This window comes from Parasteatoda tepidariorum, chromosome 9 (genome assembly GCF_043381705.1).
Source record: "Parasteatoda tepidariorum isolate YZ-2023 chromosome 9, CAS_Ptep_4.0, whole genome shotgun sequence".
Taxonomy (NCBI): Eukaryota; Metazoa; Arthropoda; class Arachnida; order Araneae; family Theridiidae; genus Parasteatoda; species Parasteatoda tepidariorum.
Genome location: NC_092212.1, coordinates 85,568,638 through 85,588,814, shown reverse-complemented (window position 1 = coordinate 85,588,814; position 20,177 = coordinate 85,568,638). Strand labels below are relative to the sequence as shown.

The 20,177-nt window shown below is 29.9% G+C and overlaps 1 protein-coding gene across 7 annotated transcripts in view; it reads left to right on the top strand.

Annotated features, from left to right (window-relative positions):
- LOC107456785 (putative fatty acyl-CoA reductase CG5065) overlaps positions 1 to 19,806 on the top strand; it is a 61,431-nt gene extending 41,625 nt beyond the window's left edge. For all 7 annotated transcript variants that reach the window (XM_043051087.2, XM_043051088.1, XM_071185583.1 and 4 more), the window contains exons 9-14: positions 2,129 to 2,173; positions 5,038 to 5,156; positions 8,850 to 9,089; positions 12,101 to 12,230; positions 15,436 to 15,563; positions 18,537 to 19,806. In XM_043051087.2, the coding sequence (XP_042907021.1) occupies positions 2,129 to 2,173; positions 5,038 to 5,156; positions 8,850 to 9,089; positions 12,101 to 12,230; positions 15,436 to 15,563; positions 18,537 to 18,696 (822 nt within the window). In that variant the 3' untranslated portion in view covers positions 18,697 to 19,806. The remainder of the gene's footprint in view (positions 1 to 2,128; positions 2,174 to 5,037; positions 5,157 to 8,849; positions 9,090 to 12,100; positions 12,231 to 15,435; positions 15,564 to 18,536) is intronic.
- The last annotated feature ends 371 nt before the right edge of the window (positions 19,807 to 20,177 follow it).

The window sequence follows — 20,177 nt, the reverse complement described above, 5'->3', positions numbered from 1 at the left end:
ATAATACTAATAGTTCTTACAAAAAAGCAGTTAAAAAAATAATAAAATTCAAAGGAAGATTATAGAAATTCTGATCGATGCAATTTTTAATTCTTGAAGTGAAAAGAGGTTAAAGAAGATGCAAAACTTTTCTCTCCTAGATTTTTCACACCAGATTATTGTNTTTTAAAAAAAATTCTTGCAAGAAGTGTATTCTACTGATAAGTACTCTAATTTTTCTTTGGACAGAAAAGAATTAAATTTTTCTTTGAACAGAAAAAGAATTAAATTTTTCTTTGGACAGAAAATAATTGGAGATCAGAGATAAATTGGAAGTTGTCATAGAGAAATTTTCTGAGGAAAGCATTGGCTCACATTGGGCTGTCTGGCCAACTATGATGATGATCATCATCAAAACCATGAAAAGAGAAGTGCTCCAAGACACAAATAAGCAAGAAGAGATTAAACAGGGTTGCTGACAGGGTTGTAAACAAACCCTGAAACGTCCTTGAATTCTGCCATAGGGTACTTGAAAAGTACTTGATTTTTTAGGAATTAAAATAATACTAATAGTTCTTACAAAAAAGCAGTTAAAAAAATAATAAAATTCAAAGGAAGATTATAGAAATTCTGATCGATGCAATTTTTAATTCTTGAAGTGAAAAGAGGTTAAAGAAGATGCAAAACTTTTCTCTCCTAGATTTTTCACACCAGATTATTGTTCATTTCTCTGATGTTTTGAAAGCTGAAATTTCTTGCAAATTTAAGGGTTTTGACGTCATAGTTTTCGAATGATATATATGGTGTTTAATCAATTTAGAAATATGTTCAATGTGTTATTACGACAGGTTAATATTGTTATCCTAGTTATCCTATTTGTTATTTTAATTTTCCTACAAAGGGATAATTAATTTTTTATCATTTATAATCAAATTTTAATATTTAGTTGTTACTGCTAATCAATAAAATTTAATTCTACAGGTTTTATTGATTATGAATAAACATTGTGATTTACATTAAACTGATTCTTGATTTACAGATCGGAATTGATATAAAATGTTCTACGAATTGCGATTTAAATGAAAGTGATTAATGAATCACATATTGAATATTACTTTAAAGTGATTTGCAAATTACTCATCAGGATTCACACATCATGATTTCAATTAAAGTTATTTCTGAATCATATAACGTGATACGTATTTAAGTAATTTCAGAATCATACCTCACAATTTTCATTCTAATAGTTTACAAATCACGCATTGTTAGAGCTAATTGCTGAGTTTGTTTAATAGTTTAGTGTTTTTTTATTGCATCTGCTTAGATTGGCTAATTAAAAAAGTGTGCAAAGTAGATAAAACAATATTCTTTTTGAAAAAGAAAGTTATACTCGTTTATGTCTTAATTGAGTAATAGTGTATTTACCCATGGAAAGTGTTTGGTAGAAGTCATGGAACTAGATTTAATAGATACACTGCAAAAATCACAAGTGTAATACACCCTGTGGAATCCTACGGCAGTTGCTGCAATATCTTCTACAATATACGTAAGAGGATACCATTACAGGAGCTTGATGAGAACAAAATTTTATTTTATAACTTTCGTTGAACTCTCGATTCAATTCTGGGTTTACGACCACTGATCTTTAACTCCGTAGCCTTGGAATTTTGAACCAATCCAAAAGACAAACTCCTGGATCAGTACCTCCAGAGGTATGATTTGTTATGAGAACATGGAGGACTTTGTGACATTGGAGAAATGATAAAGGACAGGAAAATCTGGCCGATTCCATACAACCAATGAGTAACTTTAAGGGTCTTCCTGCTCTGCAAACCAATATGTGGAGCAAGTAATGGGAACAAGATGCTACCTGGACAATTGTACAATGTGTATATTAAATAAAACATTTTTAAAAAGTTAGACAATTATTTTAAAGCTTAGAAGATGATGCATTAGAAGTATCCTGATGCTCTTATGTGAGTAAATTTTCTGTAAATATAATATATTTTTGAAAATTTGAGGTAATCTCAATCCCTTGCACCTCTAACTATTGAGACTAGACTGTATATTACATAGAAAGGTTCATTTCAATTAAAATATTTTTTTATCAACAATCAAAATGAATGAAACATTCTCTTTTTATTTTTAGGGTTGGGTAGACAATTTTAATGGACCAACTGGCCTTATTGTTGCTGTAAGTATTTCAGTTAGTTTTAAAAATCATGTGTTTTTATTTTTATTGAATTAAGCTGTTTTTTTGAGGCTGAATGTTATTTTTTTTTCCTCCTTAAAGTTTAAATTTGTGTCACTTTTCTATTTCATTATCTTATATTCTAAATGAGTATCATATATGTTAAATTCATCTTAAAATTTTCAAATTTATTATTGTTACTAATTTGTAGGAAAATACATTAATTCGCAATTTAAGGCATTTTAATTTTTAATCGGTTTCCGTAAATAAGCTGGTAAAGCAGAATTAATTTTGTATAGTAATCATCTTAAACAAAAGTTTTCAAAAATTGCACTCTACTTTTAATTGATTCTACCAATCTTGGCATTCCCTGTGTTGGGTATGCTGATGATGGTGCACTTCTAAAAGTAGCTAGATGGTGTTCTGGCTTATCTATTAACCCTTCCAAGATTAGTCTTGCAGCCTTCACCAGAAAAGGGTGTCTTAATCTAGGTGATATGTATCACCTAGACTATAGGTTAGAACTCACTGAGAATGTCAAAATTCTCAGGGTTTAGTATGACTCCAAACTTAACTGGGATTATCATTTAGAATATTGTATCCACAGGACCAAAAAGATTTTCTGATCTTGTAGAAGTGCTATTGGTAAAACTTGCGGATTATCCCCCAAGATAGTTTACTGGATGTTCTCAATGATTATTAGTCCTATTATCCTAATTGTCTGGTGGTCTAGGATGAGTTCCATCAGATCTAGTCTTAACAGACTATGAAGAATGGTCTGCGTAGCCTTGTCAGGCTGTCTCAGGACCACTCCCATAGCTGCTCTGGAGAGAACCATTGAAGTTGAAGCTCAAACTGGTATTAAGCTTCTTATGTACCTTGGCTTATGGAAGGAATATTCCAAACATTTGTCATGGGGTCACCTTGTTTTGCAAGTGTTGGATATTTCCTCTTTGACTAGTGATTATATATCACTAAGATATTCACAGGCTCTTCAAGATCCATTTTCCTACTAGAGATGAATGGCTTAATTCTTCTCGGTGGCTCGAGGATTGGTCCTAAATCAGGGGCAGGAATTTATTGCTCCAGTGATGGTACCAAACTTCATTTTCTCTTACTTAGTTATTCCACCGTTTTTCAGGTTGAGGTCTATGCCATTATCTTGTGTTGCAAGATATGCTTCGACAGAGGATATCAAAATATGCCTATCCACATCTGTTCTGACAGTCAGCCTGCTTTCCTATCACTATGAAGGTGTAAATTCACCTCCTCACTAGTATGAGAGTGCTTCTCGGTCCTCTTTGACCTCTCTATTCATAATAAGGTATACCTACATTGGGTACCTGAATATATGGGCATTCTTGAAAATGAGTTGGCTGATGAAGCAGCGTGGGCTGACTCTAGTGGGATTTTCTGGAGCCCTGAACCAGCCTTGGGATTTTCTCTCACATCATTCAGAGCATCTATATTCAAGCTCTATGGCAAAATTGGCCATGAGCAATGGTGCAAGTCGAATGGTCAGAGACAAGCTAAAGAACTCCTTAAGCTAAACAGGAACAGTTTGAGGAAGGTCTATTCTGCTCAAAGATTTGGGCATTTAGGTCAACATTGCATTGAGGCCTGGGAACTGCAGGACGTTCCAGTCAGGTGTTTGCTGAACTTCATTTCAGCTATAAGGCTTTCTTGTTAATCATGATTTAGGGTTCAGGTACAATAGACCTCTGGTCGATGTACCCTGCTCTTTGGAGCTGCCCAACCTCCAAGTCTAAATTTAATTGATTTTACTTAAGCACAAAAGATTCAGCTCATAAAGTGAAAAGGAACAGAACAAACTACAGAAACCTCAACCACCACAACATAAAATCTGAGCCCTTAAGGTGCTTTTTTTATTCGGAGTTTGTTAAAAGTACTTAATTTTCTATCTTTTAAAAAGAGTTTTTTTCCCTCTTTGCCGTGTCATTTTAAATTACAAAAATGCATGGTTTTCTCAATATTCATCAGAAACTAGTTATTTTATCATGATTATGTAAAGTTTTTGAAAATGTTTTTGAATTTTATTGATTTTATGTTCATAAATAAATGACCTAAAACAATAGAAAAAACTAATTTTTGTTACTGCACAGATCCTAATTAATATTATTATTATTATTTTTTTTGGAAAGTTACTAAAAATATTTTTGAGTGCTTAAAAAATACTTAAATTGCTTATTTTTTGTTGAAAAATCTGGCTACGCACCCTGATTTGAAGAGAAGCATATTGAGATGCCGTTTGAAAATGGATTGATATGGTTGTGCGAAGTAAAATCTTATTAAATTAGGACAAATTAAATTTTGGAGAATTTTATGAAATTAAAAGTACTAAAATATTTTAAACCATTTTATCACAAGAAAAAAATGCCCACAAAGCATCAGAATAAACTTTAATGATAAATAGCCCACAAACTGTAAAGCATTGAAGCATAAGTAAATGAGAACATTATTTAAGTAAAGATTTTAGTATTTTTTTCTGTTCTTGAAAAACTGTCATGGAAACAGGGCGTTTGATGTGTGACCCTTATGAAAATGAAGACAGTAACTAATTGTTATTTAGTGATTCTATTTGTATATTTTCATAAATTCTTACCTATTTCATTTTATCTGATGTACTGGTAAGTACTTCTGCAGCTTGTCCTGTTTTTTTTTTCTTTGCTTTTAAAAAGTAATCTTCTTTAGTGATCTGTAAAAAATATAAAAATAAGCTAACCATTGACATTCTAGAAATGAAAATTTTCTAATGTTATCTAACATTTTATCCGCATAATGTTTTAGAATTTTATTGTGTTTGCTTTCAAAAATGGATATTTTAACTATTTTATTTTTTTTTCCAGACAAGTAAAGGAATTTTAAGATCCATGCATTGTAAATCATCCAGCATAGCTGATTTAATACCTGTTGATGTTGTTATTAATCTAGTCATTACAGTAGCATGGTATACTGCTAGTCATAGGTATGTATTTTTTTTTTAAATATACTTTTAAATTAGTACTCAATGAAATTTGTACCACCTGACAAAAAAAAAGAAAGAAAGAAAAAAGAGCTTTATTTAAAGAATCGTATAATTACAGGATAGTAACTATACCAGGGTGTGTAGCATTTTTAAAAAGTGCTTATTTTCGATTTTAATATTTTTAAAGCCCTTAAAGGTGCTTTTTTTATTGGGTGTTTTAAAAAGTGCTTAATTTTCCCGTTTTTGAAAATGGGATTTTTCCTTTACGATGCTGACTTTCGCTGCGAATTATGCAAAAAGAAACAGTTCACATTGTTGTATTCAACATTTTCACAATTAATTCAACCCCAAATTATTTTGGCGTATTGTCAGTCTGTAGCGTGGAAACGCCATTCCTTTTACATGACTCTAAATTTTATGATTTTTGACAATTTTCTAACACAATGCCAAAAGTTTTTTTTTTTTTTACGTGACTTTTAAAACAAGATAAAACCGTAAATTGTCAAAAACTTTCCAACCCTGCCTCATTATATTTTTTAAAAGTGCTTAAAAATATTTTTTGAGGGCTTAAAAAATGTTTAAAAGGTTCTTTTTTTTTTTTTTTTTTTTTTTTTTTTTTTTTTTTTTTTTNTTTTTTTTTTTTTTTTTTTTTTGAATAATTTGTTTACTTACCCTGTACATGTTGGTTTAAATATTATTTTAAAAGTTTAAATTTTAGGTTTAACAAAAAAAAATTTTAAACCTAATTAGAATTTTTATATTAAACAAAATATAAAATATCTGCTTACTACAGATGCAAAAGTGTAACATAGGCCATATAAAAGATTTGCCACTCCACAGGGAAAATGCTGGGATTTTTTTTCTTTACAAATTGGAAAAATACAGAACATTAATTACTTGAAAACATTCATTTTGAATCATAATGCTCAGGGTTGGAACAGCTGTGCAACTCTGCACCCAAAAAAGTCTGTCTTTTTTTTCCCCAAAATTGTGCTCCAAAACTCTTATAATATTCATCCAGCGAACAGTACAACTCTGGCCCAACTGGGTGGCAAATTTCTGCATAAAAAAATCAGTTGTCATGTTGTGTTAAAATTATCAAAATTGGAAAGAAACTATTAGGAAGAAAAAATATATAAATAAGGATTTTTTGTTGTTAGAATTGTCATAAATACAGGGTATCCACACACCTGGAAAGTCATGAATTTCGGTATTGAACAAAATTTGTTGTGATTTTAGCCATTTTTTAAAAAAAAAATCATGAAAAGTCATGGATTTAGGTCGCTAAAAAATCTAATTTTTAAAATGAAATTTACCAATCCCCCAATTTCATGGTGTTCTGAATATCTGAATTTGTAACAAAATCCCCATCAACAGTCATATTTTATTGAAATGTTTTTATTAATTACTTAAAAATTAAGGTGTTATTTCAAAAAATGAAGGAAAAAACATCACTTATCTTTTAAACTTAAGTGATTTCAGAATTTGTGTTATTTTTTATTTTTATTTTATCAATTTAAAATTTTAGCTAAAGCAAGCCAGTCATTGGCCAATTTTTTAAATTCTGAAATGAGATCAGAAAAATCAGTATTTTTTTCGGATTTTGAGTGCTGATCGTGAGAGCTGTATTAATTTTGCTGTCGCTCCTGTGTTGCCATTAGCAGTCAAGTATGTGATTGAGACTGAGTAGCAACAGCGCGAAGAGGTGGGATAATGTCACAGTCACAAGTAGCAAGTCAGTTCAATGTGGACCATCCATCGAGCAGGCGTGTTCAGATCAAAGTGGGCGTTACTGTCAAGATAGGCTTGTTCTTATCGAGTGAGCATTTCTACCAACATAGGCGTGTTCACATCACGTCCGAAGTTCACCAATGTGGGGATAGTAGCTTTTGACCATGTCAACCGTCATCTATGTAAAGGTGCTCCTTCATAGAATCGAGTTAACATGTCTTATATACTAGTGAATTGGAATCGTATCTTTGTAGTGGTAGATACGCTACACCTATCATTTCAGGGAATGTTATTATAATGCTTTTTTAAATTTATTGTTGTGTTTTTGTCGGAGAAAATAGTAATTTCATTAAGTCGTGAAAAATTCTTGGAATTAGTCATGAATTTGAAAATCTAAAATGTAGCATATACCCTGTAAATAGAGCATGTCATAAAGCAGTACCCAAAACTTGAAATACATGTTGTAAAGACATTGTATTTAAAATATCCCAACGAGAAAAGACAAGTTAAATGGCCAAAGGTAGAATAGCATCAAAATAAAATAGGTCAAAGAGTGATTTTTGAATAAATACTTGGCAAATATTCTTTAATCTGAATCAAAATTCTCGTGTTGTTATTACATAGTATTAATTAAATGGAGTTTCAGCGAATCAAGTTAGTAAAGAAGTAAAAACTGAAATTCAAACTAATCGTGTTATAATGACACCCTATTTAAAAGATAGGAAAAACCTTATGAAAATTGCCAAAAAATGATATGTAACTAGAAAAAAGGAAAATAACTATGATTTACAGGAATCAAAAGCTTTTTTAGATTTTATTTCTGAATGAAACACATTTGATTAAATATTTCTAGTTATATATTTATTTAGGTAACTATTTGTGTTTTTGTTACATCCTTTCTATTTAATAACACATTTTTTTCTGAGCTCTGTTAAATATAATATAAAATACGAATTTGCATGCTCAAATGCACTTTATTGCCCCAAATATAAGAATTATATTGGATCCAAAAATCAATTTACATGTTCTAAAACATCTTTTTTCAGCTGTGGTATAATTATGAGGCTCTTCTATCCCTGAATACATTTACATAGTCAGTCTGATGGCTTTTTGTTCTTGAGGTTTTGATTTGAAATGAGACATCTGAATTGACATTTTATTTTATAGCCGTTGTTGAACAGCCGACCCAATTTAAGGTTTACGACTACTAATGATCAATTCCGTAGCCTTGTCATTTTGACTTCAATCCAGAAGACAAGGTAACTCGTGGATCAAATATATTGGGAGAAATTTGCCTATGTGATGTACTTTTTGATGGAACTAACCTACATTTGCGTTACATGGATAGGAAAACCTCCATGATTAGCCTGAGGGCAAGGAGACTCTAACCCATGATCCGTCTACTACTGAGGATATTTTATGTCAGTCCTGTGGTTGGTGCAAGCTGGATGCAAAATTTGTATCTCCCAGTTATCACTGGGATTTTAACCCCCTTCACCTCATTAGGGGGCGAGTACTCTATCCCCATAGCCATCATGGCTCCTGAATTGACATTAATAAATTTTTGGAAAGAAAGAAATATAAGTGACAATTTGGATGATTTGAAAGGGGTTAAGGAACAGTTTACTATGAATAGAAGATAAAAAAAATGGCCCAGTTGTTATGTGTGACAAAAATATATAAAAATGGTGATAGAATATTATATTCTATTTCTGAAGAGTAGCAACAAAGGAGAATGTTTCCTTTACCCTCTTGACTTTTACTCTCTTCTTATTTTCTCATTTTATTTTGCCTCTGCTCTTTCAAAACTTGTGTTTATATTTATACTATCCTTAATTTTCGTTATTGTATAGCCATTGCTTCGGTCCCCAGGAATGGATTGGGCTGTATTAAGATCTTTATGGAATTAACATTCTCAATGCATTTAAAGTTATGCTTAAAAATGATTTTTCTCTATTTCAGACCTAATAGCATTTTAGTGTATAATTGTTCATCTGGTAGCACCAACAAATTGACTTGGGGCACTGTTGAACGTTTAGCCATTCCATTAATTCTAAGACATCCGAGTCATGAGGTCTACTTTTATCCTAATGGCAGCTTCACTAATAGCAAGCTCTGGAATTATCTCTCTGTCTTACTTTACCACCACATCCCTGCTTATCTCATAGATTTTGTCGCTGTTCTTACTGGACACAAGCCTAAGTAAGATATTTATTTAGCACTATCCATCCCTTTTAACCCTCCAGCCCAGTTTTTATACTTTCGGTCCTAAAATACGGGGCAATTTTTTAAAATATTTTTTTTTAATCTACATATGCGTCTTCATCAGTTGTTTTAAAATAATACATGAATTTGAATGGCTTTTACGTATTCAAGAAATATATAATTTTCTATTTCAGTTATAAGTGAAAAAATTCATGTGATTATTTTTATTTTCAGATGAATATAATTTGTAAACATTTTGTCTCAAATGTTACCGAATAAAACAAAAAAAAATTTTTAAAAAAATGCCCAAATTTATGGAATACTCTGAATCCAAATCACTGTCTACATAATTAAGATATTTCGGTTGTCTTTCATAACTGCTTCTCACTTGAAAGAAGAAAAAAAGCATGCAAACTCACAAATATGCGGGGGGGGGGGATCAAGCAAGAGTAAAAAATTCCTGAACCCTCTAGTGCCATCTATCAGCGAAAATAAGCGTCAAATGATGTTTTTTTTTAAACCTACACGGGGAAATAGCAGAATCAGTATTAAAACAAGGAGAAAAAAATTCTTCTCACACGAATTTTACGTGACCGTAGTCGGGAACAAAACTAATACATCGCTCAAATCGCAAGACCCATACGCAGAGGGTTGAAATGCATCCTTTTTATTCATATTCCATTTTAAAAAATATGATTTCACTGTTCATATAATAATTACATACTGGTAAAATTATCTGTGTTTATAGGTTTAATTATGATTGCTACTACAAATATTTACTTTAAGATTCCCAACTGGTTAAATTTTTATAAGCTTTTTTTTCCTGAGGGCTTGGGATATTAATAGTGACTTTAAAATTATTTTTTAAATGAATACCTTTTTCAAAAAAAGTATAACCTTTAAAAAGAATTAATCTTTAATTTACGTGCCTTTAAATGTTTATTTTCTCATAATTTTCTGTTTAAATTATAAAAAAAAAGCTTTCAACTTGTTTATCAATTAATCATTTTTTTTAGTTGATTTTATTTGAAAAAAATCTATGCATAGAAATTGTTTTTCAGCATACCTTTAATTATTTTTATAAACTACAAATTGTTCTCTTATTCTGATAATGAGAGAGAATTATTTTTAAAAATATACACTTAAAATAGTATAGTTAAAAGAGGGTAGTTTAAATATTGTTCAGTATCAAATTCAGTTATTGCATAATATTACACAATTTAATAAATTTTTAAAGTGTTTATTGAGCGCACTTTCAAAACTCAAAGTTCCCTTTTCTGGGAGGAAGTGTCATACCCCTTTTTTTTCCTGGGAAAAACTCTGTATGGATGGCTGAGCGTGTAAAGCTAAACTCAGATGGTGCTCATAGTCAAAATTTGCCGTAAGATTTCTGGGTTATTATTTCTGACGGTTTTTTATGTATAAGCTTGAAATAACCTGTCATCCAATTTCAGTTTTTCAATTTAACTTTCACTGAAACAAACAACATATGAATTTGTACTTACTGTGATGCTACCCAAAAAATTACAAAAGGCCCTATTTTTACACAAAAATACCCAAATACGGGACAACATGAGAACCATAGCCGGTCAAATGACCAGATTTTATGTTTCTTTATAGAATGTATGAAATATGGATGTTCGGAAGGAAATAAATTTAAAAAAAACTTTTATAACTAAACAGAATTGTATTTTGCCAATTTTTATGTATTATTTAATTCATTGCTCAAAGCATTTTTTTACATATACAGAGTGTTTCCATTGTACATTTTTAGCAAACATATATGCCAATCTAAAATTTTAGGTACTTTCTTGAAATGCAATACGCTGAACACGCATTACACTGTAATTTCCGATCCGATAGCCTCATAAAGCAATAAATTGTTCTCCCGGTCAAATGATCGGTTGTGGTAGAAATAGGTATACGACACATAGTATTCGAAATCAACAAAATGCAGAAAAAGAGTAATAATAGAATATTAGGTCATTTATCATTATTAGGTCATTTATTAATATTAGGTCTTAAACAGTCATTTGACCAGTTAGGGTATGTTTAGTGTTAAATTTGTTTTGGGCTCGAGGCTTAGGCTGTTAGAATTTATAAATTACAAAAAAGTTTTATGGGTTATGAAATATTTAAACATAAATCCTGGAATATTAAATCTGTTCACAGATCGCCTCGTGCCATAACAAAAGAGGAGTGTGAAATTCAGTCAACCATCCATATTCTAGGGTCTTCTACTGTGACTGCATCTCATTAAAAATTTGTCTTGTATGAAATAAATTTTTCAATTCGAATATTTATTGAATTGCATTGATAATAAAATTACTATTCTGCCAAGGAGGACAAAATATAAATTGCACTGTTAACTGATTAAACAAGAGCCTATCTGGAAAGTTTAAATGCATGGTAGAAAGTCAAAATGGGTAATTTGTTCCTATTTACCTAAAGAAAAAGCGAACATTTCCAAGTTAATGGAAATCTAGTTAGATGTTACAACTGTCCAACTGAAATTCTAAAATCAAAGTGAAATTAAACAAATTTACGTCACATGAAGCATTTGTTAAAACCCTTAATTTTTTCAAGACAGTACAAACCAGTATAATTTCATATTCAGTTTTAACTTGTTGAAACAAGTTAAAACTGAATATGAAATTATATCACCCTCATTGGTAAATAGCACGAAACTTGGAAAAATTTATGTCATTCATGTTTTTTAAGGACATTGAGTAATCGGTAACCGCTAAATTCAAAATCATATTTTGACATTTCCCCTTTCTGAACAATAAATTACGCATGAGAAACCATAGCCTGTCAATTGCACAAATTTAAGTGGTATTCAGAAAATATGGCTTTTTTTTTTTTTTTTTTTAATTTTTTANAATTTTTATAAATTTTAATCGTGATGCACCACGACCAGTAAATATTAACTGATTGTAAAATTGAATATAAAAACTTTTTTTTTCCAGTATATATTCTTATTGGTATATTTAATTCTTTTCATACAGGCTTATACCCATCTATAAAAAACTTCATCGAGCAATACAATGTCTGGAATATTTTACAACTCACGAATGGACTTTTAACAGCAGCAATGTGTCGAATTTGTTAGAAAAACTTTCTCCGCAAGATAAAAAGGTGATTTCTTTCTTTTTCTTACTCATGTATTGTTAAAAATTTTGTCAAATTTTCTAACTGTTCATGTTTTAAATTTGCTCTTGTTCGTAGATGTTTCTTAACAGCTGTGTCGCTGTAACTCTTCTATTTGAAATTGTATCTGTTTTCATTGGCTATGTGCAAATTGTAGCACTTTTCATCATCACAATATGTTTGCTACCTTTATTCAATGCTTTTACTGTTTTTTGTTTGATGCCTCACCTGCTATGTCTGAACACTCAAACTCCTAAATTTTTTTACCAAGTAACTGTTAATTTTAAGAATTCACTAAATTCTTTGTGGCTACCTGGTTGGGGGGAGGGAATCTTTGAATCTTAGTTAGGTTGCTGCTCTGAACGTGCGGCGCCCAGCCTACATCAACCAGGGTTTTCCCTTAATTTGCTTTTGCCTCTCTTGCCCATTATTTCAATGTGTTACCATGGATCGTCACCAAGCCTACCTTTGTGAATCCCCTTTTTTCTTCCTGAGTAGTCATGTGCGCTCACTTTGAGTCTACGGTATTCTCCGGTTGGGACGGGGTTAAGTTTTGATTTTTTCTTACTCGTGTTAAATTATTATGTCTCGTTCTGACTACCTTTTTAGTTGGGAAATGTATCTACAGTTGAACCTCAACAGCGCAAAATATCGCATCCCATGAAACACTTGTTTGGTCCCGTGAGTCTGCAATCAATAGTGTTACATTTTACATGTTTGACAGAAAATTTTAAAGCTGATTATTGCCTAACATGAAAAGTAACTGGACACATCACAGATAATAAGCACGTGAATGAACTCCTAATCATTCATTTTGAGGAATTTCTATTTTCTTTTGTTTGAAGTAGCAGGTCTAATAAGTAAAATAGTTTAATAAAGTAGTTAAAACTTTTAAGCTTACTTTAATTTGTTTTATCAATTCAATAATAAAAATATTGTCTTTACTCATGGTACATAGCGTTTTTAAAGGTTTAATCTTCGTTTTTTAAAAGCCGTTAAAGGTTCTTTTTTCATTGGGTGTTTTTAAAAAGTACTTAATTTTCCCTTTTCTATAGTGAAATTTTGTTCCTTACCCTGCGGAGTTTCGCCACATGTTATGAAAAAACCTGGTTTTCACATTGTTCTATCAACGTTTTCATAATTCATTCTACCACAATCTATTTTGGCGTACCACCGGTCCATAGCGTATGAAAGCACCAATTATTTTACATGTTTGATGAAATACTTGCGAATCTGCACTTGTGTCTACCAAGCTGTGTTCAGTGAAATTATTGCTCACTCCAGAGGCAATTGTATTCGGGTGTACCCCTAAATTCTGAGTTTTTTTTATCTTCCTTCCAGGTCTAGAAACTAGGACCAGGGCATGTGATTTTTTATTTTGCTGAATTCTGTATTTCTCAAGATCATAGATTTGTTTGCTTCCGCAAATCAAAACTTATAATGCAACGGAATCTTCATTGCAATCTAAAATTGAAATTTTGCTTCGCTAAATTGCGTTAACGAGACGTTTTCATACACTTTATTCTTTCGCAACTTCGATTTTTTAAAATTTATTTTAAAAAATTTTTGTCGGATTTTTATAGTTTTTAAAATTTGAAGCTATGCTGATATCCACTATTATTGCGCTTCATACTTTTGTGATTTTAATATCTAACATCGATTATTGTGTTTACCAGATTTAACAATTACTCATTTTAAATCGTATTCGCGTGATTTGTATCCAAGTGATTTAAATTATTGCGATTCCAATATTCCAATCCAATATTGCAATTTGTATTCCCACAAGTTTAAAACCCAATGTAGCGATTCTTGAAAGAAATTTTCTTTGCTAAAGTTTTTATTCTTAAATTAGTTACTATAAAAGTGGGATGTTCTTTATTGCCAGGTAATTGAATTATAAATCTTTGTTCAAAAATTATATCAAATATGAATCATATAAAAATTTATATGTATATATATATATTTTTCTTTTGAATTTTTGCATATAAAATTTTCAGGGTTTTTCACTTTGTGTCACAATCACCACTAACTCTCATGCGCAACTCTGCTGCATTTTGCAAGATATTCTCAATTTCAGCCTTCATTTTCCACTCTCTAACGATTTAAATCAAGAATAAAATCAATTTTGCACTTTCAAAAACTATTTACGATTAATTCTGCATTTTATCTCATCCCATTTTCTTTTAATATAAAGGATTTTTTTGGAAACAATATTTTAAATGCTGTTTTAGAAAAACCACGAACACTTTGAATCCTGCTTCTCTTTGATTATCATCTTCAGAAAATACAAATAGATTGGGGTTAATATAAGGGGCAGTAATATAAGGATAAACCTGACGCAACATTTAGATATATTTCATTGTTAAATGAAACGTTTCATTCCTTTAATAAAAGAATGTCTTCAGTTATTTGAATTATTTAATTTTGTTTTATTGGTTTTTATGCTACTCACAGAGATTTTTTAATGAAATTTGGGCTTAAGGCATTTATTGGTTATATTATATCTGTCATTAACAATCTATAAAGATAAAATCAAAGTAAAATTTTCTTTTAGCAACTGTTTTAAAATAAGTTATTTTTATAAACAATTTGTTATTGTTATGATATTTTCTGGCAAAATAGTTGAATGAAAATATGCATCACTCATTTGGTCAATTGACACTAACTGTGGGAGTTTTGTCACATGATTTGGCAATGAACTTGTTAGTCTGTACTTAGCATTTAACATTATTCATATATGATTTTATTATTTATTTTTTTGTTGTTGCTTACATTATCTGGACTCAATATAATTCTAAAAGAATATGCGACATATCTAAAGGAAATTACTTCAATTGAATAAATAAAACAAAGACAAGATTTGTACAAAAAAATCCGTTGATTTAATTTTCAGGATCAAGAGAAATGTATATTTCTCTTTTAGTTAGAAAAAATCGTTCACTAAAACATAATTTATTTCGCCAAATTTATGATTTTATGGCATTTGGTAAGGTGGCGAATGCTTAGCACAGGTCCTGTATCTACTGTTTACTATGGCATAGCTCAAGACTTGTCTGAGACTATTTAAACTTAATTTATAACTAAAAGCTTTGTATGATTATTTTTTTGCTTATAAATTTATTTAGATGTACATTTTTTTTCAATGAATGGGTATTTTGTATGAAAATAAAAGAATTATTTCTTTTCCCATTAGGAATTCAATTTTGATATTGAAAGTCTCCATTGGCCAACTTACATAGAAGAATATATTTTAGGTATTCGGCAATTTCTTTTAAAAGAAGATCTCTCTTCACTGCCATCTGCTAGAAAAAGTTTAAAAAGGTTTGTAAAAGTTGTACATTTGGTTTTATGCAGATGCTGTGTAATTTACGTTCAACACATGATAACACATTCTATTTCTTTTCCCAGAAATTTGAAAAATCATGCCAATTCTATCCATTTTAATGATTTCATACAGGGTTGCCACTCTACAGGGAAAATACAGGGAATTTAAAAATCACCTAAAATAACAGAGAATTTAGATTTTTTCTTTACAAACTGGGAAAATACAGGGAATTTTTGTTTCTTATTTTAGTCTTTTAAAAAAAAAAGATGGCCACTCAAAGCGTAATCTATTAGATATTTAACAATGATATTTCACCTATACTAAACTATTTCATTTACTATAGCATTATTTAAGTACGTTCAGCTGTTTTCCCAGCCATTAAAACTAATCAATGTAGTAACCCAATATAGCTTGCACAAAAGCACAATAATTGTTGTTTCCTCTTAATATATTGTGTATAATATGTACAGGGGAAACACAGGGAATTTTTTTTCTTCCAAATTTGAGTGGCAACTTTATTGTACCTAGTTAGTAAATTTTTGATTTTGTTGGTGTTTTAAACACTTTTTACAAATTCAAGTGTTAATCCTCTTAACCTTACAGCACCAAATGTCACAGTTACGTAACATTGAAATATTTCTGTGGCTGTAGAAATATAATAAAACGTTGCAAGTGATTAAAAAAAGAGCAAAATGTCATAACAAAAAGAAACATTTGAATGACTTTTCCAATGCTTTCTTACGAAAAGGTTGTTGAAACCTGACTAATATCAGAATTTACTCTAGAAAGCTAACAATTAGGCAAACAGATGCAGGAGTAAGCATGTTAATTGGGAAATATAATCCCATTAATTTAGTCCTTAATGTTAAATTCACTTTCTGTGTTTTTGCTCACAGCTTGCGTATACCTAATGATATTTTAATGGGAAAAATTATTTTTATTAACTCTTAAGAATTTTATACTACGGAAAAAAAAATTTTATCGCGAGGCATACAAATTTTTAAAGTTTTTTATATTATATAATTTTAAATTAACTTTTCGACTGATATGTTCACATTTTGCATTTTGTTTTAAAATTACATATTTTAAAATTGTGTAAAAATCTGCAATTCTAAATTTTTTTAGACTATTATTTTTTTATGAAACTATCTTTGAATTATCAAGGTTCTAGCAAGAATTATCTGAATTGTGCAATTACTTTTAGACCTATGGAATACATATGGTTCAGTATAAAATATTCTAGTTTCAATTCTTCAAATTTTGCTTTTCCAGCTGGAGCATTACAAGCACATAAATTTAAAACTTGACAAATCGTCGCTTTGAAACTAAACCTTGGTAACTCAAAAAAGCAAGTTTTTCAGGAGAGCGATTTCAAACTTTCCGCGCTAATGCTAATTGCGGCAATGTGATGACGATTTATCTGCTCTCTAAATTAACTTTATGGAACTATAAAGATAACAAGTTGTTTTTCTAAAAGGGTGACTTTTTTTACACAAAATGACCCAAAAATCTCATTTTTCGACTTTTTTGAGTTACAACGGTTTAGTTTCAAAGCGACGAAATGTCTTTAAAGACTATTTGTGATAATGTATAGCATAAAACACTATTTTAGATTATTCTTTATTTAGTCTATTCAAATTTTTAAAAAAAATTGATGATAGCTTAATTTTGCTATAAAATGGGTATAAATGCAACTCGCATTCATTATGAAACAATTTAAACTTGCGTCGTCACTGGTCATGGAGCATTCCAATTAGTCGGAAGGGTTGCAGATGTCAGATTGTTAAAGACACGAAAGCGAGTGAATAAAAACGTTGTAAAAATGCACTGTCATATTTAAGTACCTTGGGTGTTGCATTTAACTGCTGGTTGCCTTAAATGTAACAAAAATGAGACAAGATTTGCATAGGTTACATATAATAACTCAATTTTAGCAAGAAAAATTTGTTTGAAGCTGAAGTCGTGTAATACTTCAGCTATTTTCAGTGAACATATTCAATAAAAGGTCTAGTTACACTTAAACTGCCCACCTGGAAGGTCATGAGAAATCATGGAAAGTCATGAATTTCGGTATGGAACAAAATTTGTCATGAAATGTCATGATTTTAACTATTTTTTTAAAAATTCATGGAAAGTCAAGGATTTAGGTTGCCGAATATCTGAATTTCTAACACAATCCCCACTCACATTAATATTTTATTAAAATATAAAATGTTTTTATAGTAATTATGATGTTCTTTCAAAAATGAAAGAAAAAACATCATTTCTGGAGCAAATTATCTTTTAAACTTCTGAGATTTCAGAATTTTTGTTATTATTTATTTATTTTATCAATTTAAAATTCTAGTTGAAGCAAGCCAGTTATTTGCGAATTTTTTTTATTCCAAAATGAGAACAGAAAAGTTAGGAGTATTTCTTCTTTTCCGATGAAAAAGAAAAGTACCTTTAGAATGTAATTCTGCTGGAAAAAAAAATAAAAAATATTTGCTTTTGTATTTTTTTAAGCTATTTTATTGCTTCAACTCTTTCTTTACTCTGTTTTTTAAGTTTAAAATCTATATATCTGAAGATGCAGAGTATAACTTTTGATCATACCTATAATTTCAATTGATGTTATTATAATGCTTTTTTTAAATTTATTGCTGTGTATTTGTCAGTGAAAATAGTTAACTTTGTTAAGTCATGAAAAATTTTTGAATTAGTCATGGAAAGTCATGAATTTGAAAATTTAAAGTGTAGCAGATACCCTGTAAATATTACAAGCTTATGTGAAATTCTGTTGCATTTAAGCAGACTGGCCTTGGTTAATTAATTCATGAATATGTTCATGATTAATTCTTTGTAGGTTAACATGGAATAAGACCCATGGGTCCTTTTTCTGTGTGAAACTCACTATATCATAATTTTTATTGTGTGTGCTGCCCATACAATGTAATTTATATTCTTTCTACGTTTAATTTCTTTTGCAGGATATATTTATATACTAAGATGGGCCATGCTCTTTTATTGTTTTTCCTGTGGAAAACAGTGTTCATGCGATACAATGGTGCTCGCAAGCTCTGGTTCATATTTCTCTCTATGATGGTCAAAGTCTATAATATACTGCCTAAAGCTTTCCTCACCTCATGAAATTTATAGGAAATTAAAAATGGTGCACTTCTTTTCACAGTCTTAGTTTCTCTGAAATTCATATGCATAACTTGTGGATTGTTAAATAGAATTCGATCCCCCTCCCTCCCTATCAAAAGAAAACTAGGAACTCTGCTCTATAGATGTGCTTGCAAAAACTAACTTGATTGAAGATTTTATTCTATGAAACTATAAATTGGTTTCATCATTAAGTAATTTTACCTAAAAAAGAAATGTTTTCTTTTCCTTATCACTCTGTTTACCTTTGTTTATGATTATGTTTTGTATATGAAAAGAAAAGAAAATTCTTCATGTGTGTGTGTATTATATTTTAACGACTTTTTTTTTTTAGTTATTCTAAGAAAAAAAAGTACTTGAGAAATTACATGTGTTGATTAATGTATTTTTTTTCCTCATTCTAATTTATAAAAATTATCTGCATTCTCTTACATTAGACAATGTACTAACATTAGCTTATTTCTAAGCAAGAATCCATCAGTTAAAATGCTTTTAATTTTAATTATTTATAAGTGTTACATATTATAGTTTATTTTCCTTCCTGGTTTTCATTTTAAAAAAATCACTGGAATTGCTCCCTAAAAATTGCAATGGTGTTTTATATCATTAAAAGAAATTCCTTTTTTAGTCTAAATTTTTTAGTAGTGAACACCCTCCATTAGGAAATAGACTATATAAAAAAAAAGTTCCATGTCTCAATTATTTTGAATTTTTTTTTGTGTAAAAATAGTTTTAATTTAAATTTCGACTTTGCTAAGAAACTTATATCAAAAATTAGGATTTCAATGCCAGGTTTTCTAATGGAAAAATAATGTGTTTCAAAATCTGAACAAAGTTTCATAGTTACTTAGAAACATTCACACAGCAAAACATTCTGCTTACAAATATAACAGCTGAACGTAATTCTTAAACAAAATAATGAAATTACAGACAATTTCAAAACCATTAAAATAAATCCTACTGCAAAAAGACTCCATTTGAAATAGATAATCTATTGATATTTAATTTTAAATGCATCTAAAGTTAGATCTATTTGGAGTTAAATCCTTTTTATATTCTATTGAGTTAAAATACTGCATGTGATAGAAATAATTTTTTTTTTTTAATGTAGTGGCATTCCTTCTTTAATTATTATTATCCAAAGGAATAAATTTTCTAAGATTAAAATAAGACTTCTTACGCATTATTTTTTTGTTCCTTGTCAAGTATTTGTAGACAGTGAATTGCCATGATTTGTAAGTAATACTAATTATATTGTTTTTGTGAGATTTAATATCATGATAGAAGTATCTGTATAAATAATGAGTTTTTATGCATTTAATTGTTATTTTCTCATAACTGCTAATTCATTCACATTTGTAGAACACTCTGCCATATTCACTCTCTTCTGTTTTTATTTATTTATTTTATTTTAAAAAATTGCCTGCTTCGATTTTTAATACTTTCCCTTCATACTGCCAGCC